Here is an 18,306-nt window from a genome sequence, read left to right as displayed (position 1 = left end):
TATATATACACACAATCTTATGTGCTCATTTCTTTCTCTATTAACTTTACATTGTCAGAATCGAGCAGTATTTTGTGATTCTGAACATCTTAATACTGCATGACCTAAACATCTTACTTTTGGATGACACGGGCATCAAAAAATAGTATAGCGTATTAGGAACTATTTTGTAAACAAAACGTGTACACTCATGTAGTAGACGTTTTAAGTTTTAGTTTATTAGGTTTGTTTACAGATAAACTAAAGAAGCTGTTTTGTCTGTTTGAAAGTAGAGATGATAAAGTGAACAGTGTGGATGAGTTTACTAAGTCATAAATAAAGCTTTCTAAGAAGCAAATGAATGAACGTGATATTCACTATGTCCATAACAAATGTAAATTATGAAGTATTGAAAATACCACTCTGATCATTCAAACAGTTATTTGGAAGAAATGTTCATAACTTTTCAAAAATGGAATGGTTCAGATTATGACCAGTGTTCTCTGGGGTGTATTAAAATAGCATAGAAAAGCATATTGAGGCCAAGGGTATCACATATCTATCAGAGATCTACCATTGTATAAATCAGAATACTAATTTCAAGAAAACAAATCCAACTGAAGGTTTTGGTAGAAAAGTAAGGGTCTCAGAGCCAGTAAGTCAAGACAAAGAAGAATTCTTATTTCCACTGGCTGAATGGACTGTTACACACCAGCTGCTTTGCAATTTTCCATGTTAACTTTTTTGATACAGGGTTTTGGATTTAGGCTTGCAATAGATTCCATAAAGGTCATAACATAGTTGGGATCCCTACAAAGAACATGCAGGTGACAAGGCATAAACATGTCTTCTTTAGCTGGTAAAAAAACACTTTCATTTTTGCATCTTGAATTTCCTCAAAATATACTTTCTTTGTTCTGCAGATCCAAATTACATGAGCTATGTCATGGGTTCTAACACTTGATTACACATCTCGAAAATGTGCTGTAATTTTGACTGCATTTCCAATTGCAATCACATTCTTCTTACAGCTATCAAATTGAAACAAATATGATATTCCATAACATCTTTTTGATAATTTTGGTTAAAAGAGTATAGTTTTCCCACATTATGATTCCAATCATTCAGTGACAGAACAGAAGCACACATGCAGCTGAGTTGAGATGTGACTGTCCCTGCTCAGATCACATTTACTTTATGTGGAATTGACATGGCTAATAAATCCAGTCCATAACCAGCAGAACTGAGTAGAAGAGACAAAAGAAACTCCTTAAAATCGATCCATTCCAGACCAACTGGAAAAGTTCTTGCAATGCACATTCATTCATAATATGACCCTAAATTTCTATTTTAAGTGCCATTTAAAAACCAAAATGCTCACTCCATTTAAATAGAGTCAGTGACTATCAAGTCTTTGGACTAAAGGTGTTAAAATATTGGGTGAAAAAGATTGTATTGGGGGCTTTTGTACATCGTTAATCTCCTTGCTTAGCTTAATTGTTGAACAATTACACTTATAAGCAAATATATATGGTAACAGTCACGGTCCTTGCACTGAATAGAAAAGACTGATGTTAGAGTGGACTTTTTCAGTGTAAGATCATCACTTCTGCAAAGACAAGGTGGCCATATGAAGAGGGGTGCATGGGGGGGGGGTTGGGCTGGTAAAAATGTAGATTTTGGTCTGGGCAAAGTCATTGTATCAGTTCAATATGTAGACCCTCCTTTAAGAAGATCTGTATGTTTCTTTTCAATTTAAATACATGCATGTTTTTCTTTTTCTAAAGAATGAGAACTTTAATACAGAATTATAACAAGTTTTTCACTGTGTTTGTTATATATTATTACCTAAAACTTATTCACAGGAAATGGAAAGACCCTGAAAACAAGAACAGGGCAAGTGCCATCACATCCATAGCTCTCAGAGGAATTGGTCATCAGGTAAAATTCATCATGATGTGTCTTTGCATCTCCCTATCTATAGGGGCTTATTTATGTTAAAATTTGATGCCTGCCTGGCATTTTGAAAATTAATAACTTTGTAAGGAATTTTGCTATTCGTTTATTGTAGTTAATGGTTTGAAGTCCAGCAGGTTCTGAAGTTAAATTTTTGAATGATGGAACCTTAGCTGTCTTAAGGGAAAATGTGAAATTTATCCAATCAAATGAGATGAAGCTTTTTAGATTCTACTAGGAACCAGAAGTAAGGAGAAAATATTTGCACTATGTAGAAACTGAATTCCATGAAAGCAAATGATGGATCTGTTACAAAAAAAAAAAAGAAGAGTATTTTTCATAACTGAGACAGAAATACCTGCTTGTATTAGAATGAGTATTGTTAGAATTGGTTCCAATAAATATGCTAGTTTCACAGATGCTTATTAGATACAAATTACCCCCACCCCAGTTTAATAAAATTAAAACATTTTTGAAAATGAATATTTTCACTGGATACCCCCACCAAGACATATGCACATTAGAATCTGCAGTGGTCTCCCTCATGAACAGCCCCCTTGACCAGCAGTCACCCACTCTTTACAGCCAGAATCCCTTGGCACCTAAGAGTTTGAGCTCAGAAGTACCCCTCAAGAAAGGCCACCCCTCTGACGTGACCAGCGGCCAACATATTAGTGCACAAATGTAAAATTTACCCCTCACTAAAAGCCACATTTTATTATTAATATATGTCCAGAACCAATATTTAATTACGATTAGGTGAGTAATCCGATTATCTTTCCCGATGTCGGTTTCTGGATGTCAGGTTTTCATTACTGAAAGAAGTGTTGGTTAAAGTACATGTACCATTAACGTTATTATTATTATATCATTAATGCCGATGTTTGCAGGAAATGGGGTCAGCAATGTTTTGATAGAGCTTTGGGCTTTACACAGCAGATTTTTTTAAATTATTGATGATTAAAACTGGACATAATTATCAAGATCATAACATAGATAGAAGTGGAGTCAGCAATGTTTTGATAGAGCTTTTGGCCTCATGCAGAGGATTTATTTATTTTTTTAAATTGACAATTATGACCAACGTAATTGTAAAGATCATATCATGGTCAGATAGGCTAAAAATAGATTTTGCGGATTAACACATGATACACACAGAAACAATCAACTTTGAATAAAACAGGGTACCAGACAAAGACCAAAAAATCATGTGACAGTACATATATCACTTCCTTTATAACAAGGTTTTTTTTGTTTACGAGAGTTTTGTCTGCAAAATTAAATTGCAGTACAGTACAATTAGCAACATAGGAATAAATCATTACAAAAGTTTAACATGTCATCATGTAAATGATAAATTAATACTTTAGAAGAAAAAGTAAAAGTTATTCAACTTGACGACAATAAGAGTTCACTTGCCGAAAGATTTTATGTTGGGAAGACTAATAAGATCGTAAAAGATGAAGAGAATATTCTCTAGCAGTGGGAAAATGGAATAAACGGAAAGAGAATAATTTTATATACAAAACAATGTATGTACCAAGATTTAAATAATATTTTTCAATGGTTTTGTGATGCGTATGCCAAGAATACCCCAACTCACATTTCACGCCTAAGAATAAAAACTATTAATTTATGTTACTTGAAATAACTCTGTTTTTAAAGCAAGAAGAACATTTTAATAATTAATGTTACTTCTAAATGAAGATATTAACTGCTTTAAGTTATATGTAGCTTTCTTACTATATCCACATATACATCTCACAAATATGGCCCCCCTCTGGAAAGGCCACCTGTTTTATAAGGCCACTTTTCCGGTGCAGAAGGGATTGCTGCATAAGAGGGGGACCACTGTAGTGTTGAGTCTGAAATTAGTATATTTTGGTAACAGGATGATCTCATTTTATAAAAGCCTTTTGTTATTGAACCAATATAAAAAATCTTTAACTAGGAATGAATTTATCTCAGATCGAACAGCAAGCATGACATATTAGTTATTACCTCATAAAGCTTTTTAGGCACCATGTTAACTCTTTGGCTAAAATTTCATCATTAGTTTGCACTGTGAATGTCTTGTTGGCTGTACATAAATTTGTTACAAACATTGTATCAGTTACCTCCTTTTGCGTAAAAACTAATTCTGCCAAATGACTGACAAATCACAAATCATCATTGTTTAAATAGAATTTAATCTATGGGGTTGGGATCTTGATTTGCACTGGTTATAGAGCACATGTTATCTTGTGTTATCTCATGTATATATACATGAGATAACATGAGCTCTATCACCAGTGCAAATCAAGGTCCCAACCCCATAGATTAAATTCTATGTAAAGAATGATGATTTAACCATTTAATATATTTAGATCATAAATGTAATGTTTACATTTAAACAATTGAAGCAGAGGTTGTCTGCTAATTTATTTTACCCAGTTGTGTATTGCCAGAAGTTTTATGACATACTTATATAATTACACCCTGTTTGTAAGTGACATGATCTATTTAAGACCTTGGAGTTCTTATGCACTACTTGACAATTTTGTTAACAGAAATTCTGATACTGGATTTTATCTCTTGATAATTGAAAAGTCATTTTCATAGATTTTATTTATGATGTAATAATATAATTTATGATTCAATCAGTTAATTTTTATGAAGAAATAAGGTTGAAATAGTAAAGTCATGCATATACATGCAATTCTACAGTTGGCAGTGTAACTAGTACATTGGTATGAAAATAAATCTAGAGAAGATTAGTACAGTTGTTCTAGGGTAGCTTCCTGAAATATATCGTGGAATAATTTGCATTTTTAATATTTCTCTTTCAGTTCTTTGTTGTGACAGATAATTCTCAGCTGTACAAATTCAACTTTGCAGAATTCTCATGTGAACTGATAAAAACCTGTCATTCTACAACAGTCCATGATGTATGCTTCCCATAGTAAGTATTCTGAATTTCTTACTAAATCTTTGATTTAGTTTCTCAGTTCATGAATAACAAAAGAAGAATAAAAAATTATGTTAAATTTCATTTTTTACCACCATCTTATTCTGTGGAAGGGGCAAAGTGTTACCACCAGTATCTGCCTTGTCCCATCATATCCACTGTGGATTTCATTTGTGATGACAGTCACTTTTTAAGGACTTCATAGACTAATTTCAAAATTAGTTTAAGGCTTTGTGTTATGAAAACCAAAATCAAGCGTGATGTTCAGCATTTTGTGACTAAATTCAATGGCATTAATAATAATAATAATAATAATAAGAAGAATAGTAAAAATTGTCTGTTCTGGACAGGTGTCCTTATGTTTGCTAAAATTTCTATGTAAAATTAGGAATGGTGGTTCTGCACACCGCCATATAACTTCACAGCAACAGTGATTTACATTAGTATAATTACTTTGGATCTTTTGTTGTTTACAGTTTGACATGACTTATAAGCAAGTATGTATGGTAATCCCTTGCTTTTTGGAAAAAATTTATTAAACTCTTTCAAAATTTGCTTTGATGGTATTGGCAAGGATAGTCAGAAGTGGATAAAAAGAAATTGTGGAAAATACACTGTAATTAATAAGACTAAAGGAACTTCATGAAAACCTGGTCAGTGAAGAAGGCTTGTCAATGAGATTGCCAATAAACACTAAACACATGCAAACAAATTAATAATTACTTTGTTTATGAGATATGCTAATAATTGACACAATAAAGTAAAGGATGAATAATTATGATATAAAAACTTTGTAACACTATTATTTTTCTAAAAGGTATGAGAAATCTTTTTGTCCACTGAAACAGAAAATTTGTTATGTCCCTAATTTGTACAAGGTTAATTAAGAGTACCCATTGTTTCATTCAAAATGGTATGTCCACAAAAAAAAAATTCAGTACAGTCCAGACTGACCAAAATTTATTAATGCTGCAATGTTGTTATTTACAATATATTCTTTGTTAAATCATAATGTAAAACATTTTTTTTTTAACAGTGGTGCATCTGAGCTCATTGCCACGTGTCAGTATGAAGAAATCCGAATCTGGGAACTGAAAGGAAAGAAGGAGTTGAGAAGACTAAAAGTTCAAAATATGACATGCAGTGCTATTGAAATAACAAGAGATGGCAAGAAAATTGTTAGTGGTAAGTAGATAATAAAAAAATTATTTTATGCTTATTAACAGATATAGGGCATGTAATCAAGTCTTCTTTTAAAAGGTATGGTTGTGATGAAACATGCTGTGTTGACTAGATTTTGGATAGTTTAAACGTTTTAATTTTGACAATACTATATGCCAACACAATTTAGGTTTTTTTTCCTGATTTTTGTAAAATGGAGTTATACAAGTTTTGGGGTGCTAATATAAATGAAAAATATTTCAAAGTAGAAAAGGCGTACTTTCCATTGAATTACTGCATTACACTAACATTAGACAAAGAATTCACAACTCTCTTCCCAGTAAACAGAACTTTGAAAGCATTGATTTTTATTGTCATTTTACATCATTAATTTGTATAACTACATTTAAACCTGCCTTAGCATATATGTCCATTTAGGCCCCTGCTCATGGAGGAAACATTTACCAAACCCTTTTCCTTCATAGCCTTTACAAATTTATCCTCATTATAAAGACACCTTGTCCAAAGAGGACAAATTGTTTGGTTCTTTGATTGTCTTCTGCAAGTTCAGTGTATTAGAATTTATTATTCTGTATTTGCCTTTTCCCAGGAGAGAACTATAGCGTTGTTTGGTTTCAGTATAAGGCCTAAGTCAAATTTAGGTGAGGACACTTACTCCACCAGACAGCTCTGTAGAGGACAGTTCCCAATGTAGAAGTCAATAATAGATTTTGTACATCACATAACCTCATATAACATTGGCTTGCAACAATTGTGCCATATGGAACAGATTCAGTCAACTAGTATAGTATCCCGTCGTCATGAGGAAAAACCATACTATCAAGAAATAGATCACTTTAATCGGCAAACAGGAACTTGGACATTGATGTGCTAGAACATATTATGGGCAAAAATATATACTTTACAAACAAAATGAAGGAGTTCCATCCAATCTGAATGTTTTAAAATCATTGGCAGTATGCGAGTTATATGGACAGTTTTCAATTGTCATATAACTTGTCTGTAACTGTATCTATCACATCTTTGAAAACTCTGCTTGAAAGGAGAATGCAGTTATTAGTTCACTGATTAACGGTACAAAATTATATGACTGATCTACACATTTTTATTTGCTCTGTTTGTAACATTATGACAGCTTGGAATGACGGAATAATCCGAGTGCACGGTTTTGATGAGAAATCCAACATAGTGGAGAGAATAACTGGTGGAATACGAAATGCCCATACCAAAGGTGTCACTGCTGTTGCCTGCACTGGAGGAAAAGGTACAGAGGATTTCCGAATCATCAGTGGCGGTGGTGAGGGTCTGGTCAGGATCTGGACTGTCAGCCAAGTGTATACTGGAAAGGGTGAGATGATCTACAAGGACACCCTTGTGGAAACACTGAAGGAGCACAAGGGAGCTGTGTCATGCATCAAAGTGAAGAAGAATGATAAGGAATGTGTCTCCTCAAGCTTGGATGGAACCTGCATCATCTGGGACTTGGTGTAAGTAGAAACACTTTTTCTCTCATTTCTGTGTATACGTGACACAGTTTGCCGATGTGAAATCATGTGGTATAAATATATCCCAAAATAGTATACTTGACACAGTATGCTGTCATCATCGTTATGACCTCATCAATGGTGGCAACATTTGTAGCAACTTTATTATTGAAAAAGTAAGTTCTACCATTTATGCAGCAAAAGTTTAATTTGCAACACAAATTTAGTTGTGAACGAAACTTGTTATGCTTTGTTTTTTTTTAAACAAAGTAAACAGTTTTGCAAAATGCACTCCATTTGTATTAAATGTGATAAATCTATATAGATATCTTGTAATGGCTATTAATATAATGGAGGCATGTGACAGTTCACTGGTTTTACATTTTAGATTTGAATTTTTCAACATCTTTTATATCCAGTAGGCACTGATTTGCTTATTTCTAATGCTTTAATTTCCTACAAAAAATGAACTAATGTGTGGGGATTTTGTCCATACATATGTTCGATGACAAGCTTGTAAACAAAATGTCAGTTTCTATTGAAGTCTAGGATTTTGAAAGTAAGAACTTGAGCATCGCCACCTACTCTAATACTGAGTCCATAAAATTCTTGAAAGATCTTGAAGTTTAAGATGATAAATTACGGCGGGGATGGTCTTTCAGATGCAGGGAATTAGTGGAGATCAAGAGAAACTTAATAAGTTTGGGTGAGGGTCCCTAACCCTTGCAGGAGTCAAAATGTTAAATTGCAATAGGCATATTTCTCAGTTACCAATCGTCTAAGGTAACACAGGTTATGTTGCAAATCAAAAGGGAGGGCATGGGTGTATGCTTAATGTATATGTACTAAAAACAATGGTGGATTATTATAGACAAACAGCCTCCTTAGCTGTGACTGGACAAGGTCCTGCTTTGAAAGAAAGCAATAAAACTAAGTTATGAAGAAAAGAAAATAAGGTCAGAGGATAAATACACTCTACTAGCTAGATATTATGTTCTTTGTCACATCCCTAAAGCCTGCAACTCCAGCGAGTGTCACATGCATCATCAAAACAAACATGCAAGCCAGTCTGATTTTATAAAATTAAATTACATGTAATGATCTTTCAAGGTTTATAATTCTTCCCTGCCTTTTAAAAAACCTTAGGATCAATTTTTTTATATCCATCAACACATTTTTCCTTCTGCTTTGAAACTCTGAATCCATTTGAGGTTATGGGATGAAACTTAGTATACTTACACATCATCACTAGAAGGTAAGTCCATAGTTCGTACAACCTTGAAATATCCATGAATTTAAGTGGTTGCCTTGGAATCTTGAATTTTAAAAAAATTGTTTATTCTTCAAAAGTCATTGAATTTGTTGAAAAACTTCTTGAATTTTTTTCTAAAACCTCGTATTTATCAGATGGAATACAAAGGTTAAAATGAATAAAATATATCACAATTCAGAATTTTTGTAATTTACACAAAAAATAATTGAGATAAAATTGGGTGAATCAAAAGACACAAGAACTTGATAATTATTAGATAGAGCAGTGTCCATTTGTAGAAGTGGCACAGCTATGTTTTACTTCTGCTTCTGTGGCTATTTATGCTGTGATGAACAAAGTAATATATGTCAGACTCAGTATTTCTGAAATAAATATTCCTTGAAAACTCTTGGGACTGCACAAACCATGGTGTTGCTTATCAACTTGGGTTCTTATCTTCAAGGTCATAGCTAAATATTTAACACTACCATCACACTTTCTCTTCTGTTCTGCAACTTTAGGGCCAATTGAGATTATAAGATGAAACTTGATATAATCAAGAAAATGTACTGAATACCACATTGGGGTGTTTCCTTCAAGGTTAAGGTCACAACTCAATATTAACATTTTCACCTCTGCTCTATAACTTTAAAACCATTTGAAATTCAGGATGAAACTTTGTATCATTGTACATCATCACTAGAAGATGTGTCACACACCAGCATTGGGAGTACTATTTTAAAGTTCAAGATCATGGCTCAGATATTTTACATTTTCAGTTACACTTTCCCTTCTGCTTTACAACTTGAACACTGTTTGAGATACATCAACACTAGTATCAAGATCAAGTTCAAGGTCATATTTCATTATTTTACATTTTCATTATATTTTCCCTAGAAATTGTTAAGCCATTTGAGATTAAGGCATGAAACTTGCTATAATTTTACATTGCCACTGGGTGTGTCACATACCACATTAGTGGTGCTGTGTTGAAGGTCAAGGTCCAGGTAAATATTCTGTGATTCTCTCACACTTTAGATTCTGCTGTGTAACTTGAAAGCTATTTGAGATTGAAAGTGAAACTTGGTAGACATGTACATCATCACTAGGCATGTCACATGCTATATTGTGGGTCCCACCTTCAAGGCCAGTGTTACGGCTGAGTATTTTATCTTTTCTATGACACTTTCTTTTCACAGCAGAACTTTGAACCTGTTTGAGGTTTAGTGATGCAACTTTGTGTACACGTCATTATTAGCAGGTGTTTGGTGTACCACATTGGGGGTATTTCTTCAAGCTCATTGTGTTACATGTTGAATTTTTGTTACACATTCCTTTCCACTCGATAATTTTATAGCCATTTGAGATAATGGGATGAAATCTGGTGTAACTCCATACCTTTACTAAAAGGTGCATCACATTATGCGTTGGGGGTCCATTCTTCAAGAACAAGGTCACAGATCAATAGTCAAGTTTTCAGTCACATTTGCCCTGATTAAAAAGAATGGATGAAGCCTGATATACTTTGTACATGTGGAGTTATCATTTGGGAAAATCTTGGAATATTTGAGGCAATGCAGTTTATACAACAGAGTTTCACAATACGTTTTAAGGATTTTATACTTTTTACCATTTTTGTTTGTTTTATTCTAGTTTTACAGAATTTTAACATCATTATGTTTTAGATTTTATCTTGTTTTACTACATTTGTTTGGAAGGGTTCATCTTTGTAAATTTTTGTGCAATTGTTTCTACATTTTTCTAACTTTCCCTTTAGCCAGCACCATATACATGTAGTTGATATTGCCCTGAGGTGCCCTAAAACACTACTGCCTAAACACACACACACACACACACACACACACACACACACACACACACTTATGCTCAAGCTCAAGGTAAATGCTCAATATTTTAAGCACAATATCATAAAAGCTGTTTGAGATTCAGGGATAAAAATGTGGTATACTTGTACCTCTTGGTTTGATGGCACCACGTGTATTGCAATAAAGGTATTATCTCTAAGTTCAGAGTCATTATACATTGTTTTATTCCCATTTTCTGCATTTTTCATTAGATTGTCTTCTAGATATGGCAGTGAAACTTGCTTACTTTAATGTCTGCACTATAACTTTACAACTCTGCCTTAAGGATCATAGTTTAATTCACCGTTCTTAACTTTCATGTCTTCAACAGGTTAGGTCAGTGACAAAAATTCACTGAATTGGCTTCATACATCAGATCATTGCCATAAATTATTTCATAAATGTAACTTTCTTTCTTTGACTTATTAGCAGTGAGGGCATGATAATATGGTTGAACAATGGTGTTTGCTGTAAGAAACAGCTTTTCTAGTAGAAAACACATCAACTAGTGTAAAACTATGAAGCACTAAGGAAATAAAAAAATTTGAAAGGAAAAGAGATTGCCTCAAGAAAACATGAGGAACAGAGAGTAGTCATTGTCTTTGTGACTGGGAATATTTTTATAGACCCTGGTGTAGACACACCCTCCCCCTGTACTGACTGTTGTACAAAGTAATAATATGCATGTTGATTATTAAGGTAACAATATACTTTGTATATACTAACTAAAAATATGCATATTAATAGTAAAGTAAAAATATGTTGTGTATAAAGTAACTGAAAATATGCAAATTAATAATAAAGAAAAATATGCTGTGTATATACAAATTAAAAATATGCATATTAATAGTAAAGTAAAAATATGCTGTGTATATACTAAGTACATATTATGCATATTAATCACTTAAGTAAAAATATGCTCTGTGTGTGTGTGTGTGTGTGTGTGTGTGTGTGTGTGTGTGTGTGTGATTTGGATTTTTAATGTAGCTTTAACAATTTTTCAGTCATATTGCTACAATGTCTGCAGTGTGGCAGTTTATAGTGATGTCTAGCACTTGGGCATCATGCCGCAAACATGTAGCATGATGTCCCACCCAGTCACATTATCCTGACACCAGGCCAACCAGTCCTAACACTAATCTCTTAATGCTGAGTGCCAGCTGTTAGTACCATTTTTGTAAACCTTTGGTATGACTCAGCCAGGGATCGAACCCATGACCTCCCACATCCAAGGCGTATGGTCTAACCACTAGGCCACTGGAGCAGTTAAAATATGCTGTGTATATACTAAGTACATGCCCATAATTTAAATGAAATCTCACTTAGAAAAATACATAAGTAGATATGATACAATGACTTGCTGAAAGGAGGGTAAAATACTTGGTATGTATGGAGCAAGTTTCTCAACAAACACATCTATTAAAAAATGAAGGAAAACAAAAAATACAAAATTTGACCCAATAAACTAAAATAGATGATCATTTCAGTGTGTAACATTTCAGTGTTATTTGTGATGCATTGCTTTTAGGCAGTGGCTTTACACCTTTAGCCTCATTCTTGATACTTCACATGCACAGGAGTCAAGACTGAGGATGTGAAAATGGTCCATTCATACTTTATTTATTCCAAGATTGCCACTATGGTAAAAATAACAACTAAATGCACACATAAGGAAAACATATGTAATATACCCCTGAAATATTAGAAATTGTGTTATCATGCCATTATATTTGCTCAAATGTTCCTTGTTTATTATTTTCAGGAAAAACTGTCGCAGCCAGATTGTCTTTGCAAACACTCTGTTCCATTGCGTGTGCTACAGTCATGATGAGTGTCAAATAATCACCAGTGGAACTGATAGAAAAATCAGCTACTGGGAAACATACGATGGTTCCATGATAAGGGATGTGGAAGGAGCTAAAACTGGAGCAATCAATGCCATGGATCTTTCAAGTGATGGACGATATTTTGTGACAGGAGGAGATGACAAATTGCTAAAGGTAATCCAAAATTTTTTAACATGGAGGCAATGAGTGGAAAGTGAAATATTTGTATATATTTTATACTGTAAGTTTTACATCATGAACTGGATTTTATATGTACTGTATATTATAACTGGATTCTGTATGTACTGTATACTATAACTGGATTCTATATGTACTGTATACTATAACTGGATTCTATATGTACTGTATACTATAACTGGATTCTATATGTACTGTATACTATAATTGGATTCTGTATGTACTGTATACTTTAACTGGATTCTATATGTACTGTATACTATAACTGGATTCTGTATGTACTGTATACTATAACTGGATTCTATATGTACTGTATACTATAACTGGATTCTATATGTACTGTATACTATAACTGGATTCTATATGTACTGTATACTATAAATTGATCCTATATGTACTGTATACTAGAAGTGGATCCTATATGTACTATACGCTAGAACTGGTTCTTCTATGTACCGTATACTATAACTGGATTCTATATGTACTGTATACTATAAATGGATCCTATACATACTGTATGCTAGAACTGGATCCTATATGTACCATATACTATAACTGGATTCTGTATGTACTGTATGCTAGATCTGAATCCTATATACTAAAACTGCATCCTATACATAGTGTATGTTAGAATTGGTTCTTATATGTACTGTATACTAGAACTTTATTAGCTATGATTGTTAAAATCATCAGAAGTAATACAGATTTGTAGATAGTGAGTCTTGTCAATAACATATCTGATGACTGAATATTTAGAGAATTTGGTGTTGTCTGCAGAGTTCTGTATCAGTGAGGGGCATGGCTACAATTCATAACAAAGGAAATGCAAAAATGCAAATTTTTCAATAAATCAGATTATATAAACTTAAAAAAGTTAATAAAAAATTATTCTAGTAAAAACATTCTGATTATTTATGGCTAATGACTGCAGATCTGAAGAAAAAAATTCCACACTCCAGTTCTTTTCTGGTTTTACTAAATATTTGTAGTTTTCAGGGCAAAATGTAGCAGTGATTTGAACAAATATGAACTGAATAAGGATATTTTCTGCTCCCTATTTCTTTATATCATGTATTTTACATGTTTGAAGTGATACTGTTTGAATTCTGCTGTAAGCTTTGTGCTCAAATGTTGGTCTCTATGGAAAGAGCATGTTGAATAATGTTAAACGAAGACATTAATTTTCCAACCTTTCTGTGTATTTCTTATTGATTGGCTTATTCATATATTATTCACTAAATTAAAAATAATGAAATGAGTCAACAGTGAATACTCCTCACTTACAAGTAAACTTTAAAATGGTACAAGTTTCATTTCAAAATTAAAACTGTCATTAAATTTGAATTAAAAGTAAATAGATTAAAAAATTCTAACTTTGCCCCATCATAGAAATCAAATTACTGTATATAATCACTTATAAAATGAGTCCAACTGCAGACTGCACAGACCCAGATCTGCTGGCACATTATGCACAGGCAGATCTGGTTCTGTGAAGTTTGTTAGGAGTAATCAGTAGAACCAATAACATAGACCCAAATCTGCAGACACATTATGCACAGGCAGATCTGGTTCTGTGAAGTTTGTTAGGAGTAATCAGTAGAACCAATAACATAGACCCAAATCTGCAGGCACATTATGATACTGCAGATCAGGATCTTTGTTATTATGCAATGAGGCTTGACTTATAAGCGAGCTTATACGTTATAAAAATGGGGACATAAAACATTCCGTAGTCAATATATTCCTTTTAGTGCAATCATAATTAGATAAGGTTGATAATGCCTTAAGCCTACAAACAATTCTTATATTCAGACTCAAGTAAAACTTTTTATGTCTGATTGTAGGTCCACGAATTTAAATGTTTCTCACAAAATTTGAATTTGGAGATATATATATATATACATATATAAAGTTTAAAACTTTGATAAGTTGAAACTTATGTTTGTCCTTTCAGTGTGTGTGTGTGTGTGATTTGGATTTTTAACTTAACTTTAACAATTTTTCAGTCATATCGCTACGATATCTGCAGTGTGGCAGTTTATAGTGATGTCTAGCACTGGGGCATCATGCTGCAGACATGTAGCATGATGTCCCACCCAATCACATTATCCTGACACCAGGCTGACCAGTCCTAATACAAACCTCTTAATGCTGAGCTCCAAGTGAGGCAGCTGTTAGTACCATTTTTGTAAGTCTTTGGTTTGACTCAGACGGGGATCGAACCCATGACCTTAATTTTAAGACATGTTGGCAAACTTTGTCCTGTCTTTGATTTTACAAACTTTCTCCAAAATTTCTTTTCTTTATTGTCTGCTAATATAATACTACTTATGTTACAAACTTTGTGATTTCACCAAAATTCTGGAAATTGAACAGTGCTTATGTCATTATTGATAGAAATCTAAAGTTGAAAATAATTTTGTTTTTACAATTCCAGGTATGGGATTACAATGAGGCAACAGTGAAAGCAGTTGGAATTGGTCACAGCGGAAATATTACCCGTGTCAGAATCTGTCCCAATCAGAAGTTTATTGTTAGTATCAGTGAAGATGGGGCTGTCATCGTATGGAAATACAACTTTTAAAACCTCACATTTAAGTTTTGAGGATGTTACTCTTCTAGCAATTTTATATTGACTTTATCAAGAAAACATTTTATTCAAGTACAAAGCATTTGGTAAAGAAGTTGTTATACTGATTAGTACATTGAAAGAGCAGAGCACAAGTCTTTTCATGGGAAACAACCCATGATGATTTATGGATATTTTGTAATCATTTAAATTCTGACTGTTGACTTTTGTAAATTTGTAGCTTCAGAGTATTATGTGTTTTTGACTGTGATTAATAAAAGCAAATATTTCTGAGTAATGTGGACCAAAAACAATTTCTTCACATTGGACATAACCTGATCGACAGACTGCAAGATATAGCTGAATTAAACTTACTGGATTTAAAATTCATAATGACAAACTTTTGATACTGTTGAAGCATTTATTTTATTATGTTGTATATACTTTTGTATCTTCTCATAGTTTACCTTTCAAAAATGTCTATGCAGCCTATTTATACTTACCTGAAACACAAATGAAGTAAAGTTTATAAGTCAGATTTATATAAACAATTAAAAATGTGATTTCAAAAGAAACAGACCATATCTTTTAAGAAAATAAAACCACTTAAAATTACAATTGCAGATAAAATTTGTTTTATTTATTTTTCAACCATGTGCAAACCAGATACTGATAGCAATATTTATGAGTTTTAGGACCATACTTTTAGAAGTAGGTTTATGGCTACTACTGATGTAGAGTGAAACCTATTCAAGGTCACCTGTATACGAAGACCATGTGTATAAAGAGTAGGTTTACAAGGTCTCATTTATATGTAAATTTAAGGTATTATCCATATGAAGAAAAAACAAACATATTATTAATATTACTATTGGCAAGTCCCCTTTGTGTTTGTTATCCACATGTTTGACTCTGGGTGTAAGATGCTTTGTATATTAGCTATTAGTGAGGTACACCAGATGCACAATGCAAGAAAATAATCAACATAGTAAAACCAAGCAAGTACACATCTATTAATTATTAGGTCATCACAGCAGGTGTCTTTAACAAGATACAACAATCAAGATGCTGCAGCATGAATTTCAAAGGAGCTTTACTTAGTTCTGTGCTCATGTATATTGTTGTTTTTACTTTCTGATGTGAAGTTTTTATTTTCATGTTTTACTTCCACCAGCAGGTTTTGTTTGTACTAGTATAAATTATGTTCAAAGAAGCATAATTTGTAAATTCATTCCAGCATATATAGCAATGCTTAAGTTCCTGCCAATGTGAGATTCCATTTTGTGACATACACATACCTTTGGGTTTTTTTCCTACAGCTTTACTCAAATTGAACTGGATTAGTACTGAATAAATCAGAACTGTATCCATTCACCAATTTATGTTATCCAAGAATGCACTATCAGCTATGAAAACTTGTACGGTATAGTGAATGTAAAACACAACTCAGTTGTTAAGTAGTACAAAGTAAATGCCTCCATGCATCTATAATACACTTGATATACCATATCCAGACCTGCCAACCCTTACAATTTTGCAGTAAGTCATACGAAAATTACCCATAAAACCCAGACTTATGGCATAAAAGCAAAAAATACGAAAAAATTATCAATGCTGAAAAATCAAGAAAATGTGTTCATATTTAATTTGGATCCGAATTTCACATTAGAATTAGTGTAATTAGTCAGGGAACCAGACTAACTTTACAGCAGTTTCTCAAATGCTTTAAAATGCACCTATTTGCTCATGTGAAGCGTCTGCATGATCAGCCTGTTGATTATAGCATTTTTCTTTTAATGGCTTCATGCAAGCGATGCATGTTTAAGATGAAAGGGAAAATAAACCTCTTGAAAAGTGTTAATAATCAACACAGAAGAATAATAAGGAAGCTTCAGATTCTTGTGAATAAAAGCTGGAAGGGACACAATTACGTGTATTGGACATCACATGCCAATTTGAGTATGACTCATGGCGGGGGATATTATTGCCATTGTCATGTGAAATGACAAAAGAATTTCCAAGAATTACATCAAGCTGAGAGCAGCAAAAGCCATTGAGCTGCATAGGGTTTGGAACTAAAGTTCATGCAACTGTACTAGTGGTAAATAAAGTCTACACGTACATTACAAACTTTTCAGTTGAACATAATGTTTATCATTGCTGCATGTTTCGAATACCGAACTTTTAATGACGTTTTCCAGCTTTACAATAGTACTAATATTAGTACCCCTACTCCTACCGCGTGGACGGGGTACTAACATGTGCCTATGTGTCAATGTAGCAAGCTGCTTTTTTTAGCCTCCTGTCAACAATTTGAACATGTTCCTTCAATGTATCCCCTAGGGATGCAAGACTGAGAGTCAAAAATCTCCTTGGTGTCAAAACTGGGGGTCAAATTATAAAGTTTGGTGGTCTCAGAAGCACAGATGAGAGTAAAGGGAAATACTGGTTCCTTAGATATACTGAAATAAATTGAGTAGTCCTCTTATTTAATACCAGAATAATCACAAATCATTGTAGAAATAGTTGTAAAATCTTGCTTACCTTTCTTATCCGATATTTTCATTTAGATTGTTTGCCATATTAGTTCAAATAATGACTACTTCCGTTCTTGGCCTCATTTGTTTGTGTGCCATATAAGGACACTGAGGCCTTATTTGGAAATGTAAACAAACGATAGTAAAAATATGGTGCGGTTTGAGTCTGAAATTCTGCGCATTAAAAGTAAATACAGTTTATCTATAACTTTGAAATTCGACCAAGAAGCCATTATTCGCCACTTGATTGATAAAAAGGATGTATTCGTCCTGCTATCCACTGGATTTGGAAAGTCACTGACTTTTGCCTTTTCTCAACAAAACAGGCTTTCGCAATTAATGCAAGTATCCATTCTCCGTCTTCGCGCGTTATGTCATTCAACAATTAATAACATGGAATATCCAATTATGTTCTGGCAAGCCTTATTTAGAAAAGGGGTCATGACGAAAGTCTCACATTTTCTGTCATGGCGGACACGGTGAGATTAGTGTAACCATGCCAATTTATTTT

The 18,306-nt window shown here is 33.3% G+C and overlaps 1 protein-coding gene across 2 annotated transcripts in view; it reads left to right on the top strand.

Moving 5' to 3' along the window:
- Nucleotides 1-15,876, top strand: part of LOC149805844 (cilia- and flagella-associated protein 52-like) — a 62,300-nt gene extending 46,424 nt beyond the window's left edge. For both annotated transcript variants that reach the window (XM_089950564.1, XM_089950562.1), the window contains exons 7-12: nt 1,845-1,920; nt 4,764-4,876; nt 5,919-6,067; nt 7,200-7,551; nt 12,428-12,665; nt 15,127-15,876. In XM_089950564.1, coding sequence (XP_089806690.1) covers nt 1,845-1,920; nt 4,764-4,876; nt 5,919-6,067; nt 7,200-7,551; nt 12,428-12,665; nt 15,127-15,273 — 1,075 coding nt within the window. In that variant the 3' untranslated portion in view covers nt 15,274-15,876. The remainder of the gene's footprint in view (nt 1-1,844; nt 1,921-4,763; nt 4,877-5,918; nt 6,068-7,199; nt 7,552-12,427; nt 12,666-15,126) is intronic.
- The last annotated feature ends 2,430 nt before the right edge of the window (nt 15,877-18,306 follow it).

This window comes from Sinohyriopsis cumingii, chromosome 2 (assembly GCF_028554795.1).
Source record: "Sinohyriopsis cumingii isolate HCF-2022 chromosome 2, ASM2855479v2, whole genome shotgun sequence".
NCBI lineage: Eukaryota > Metazoa > Mollusca > Bivalvia > Unionida > Unionidae > Sinohyriopsis > Sinohyriopsis cumingii.
This window is presented reverse-complemented; position numbering and strand designations above follow the sequence as displayed.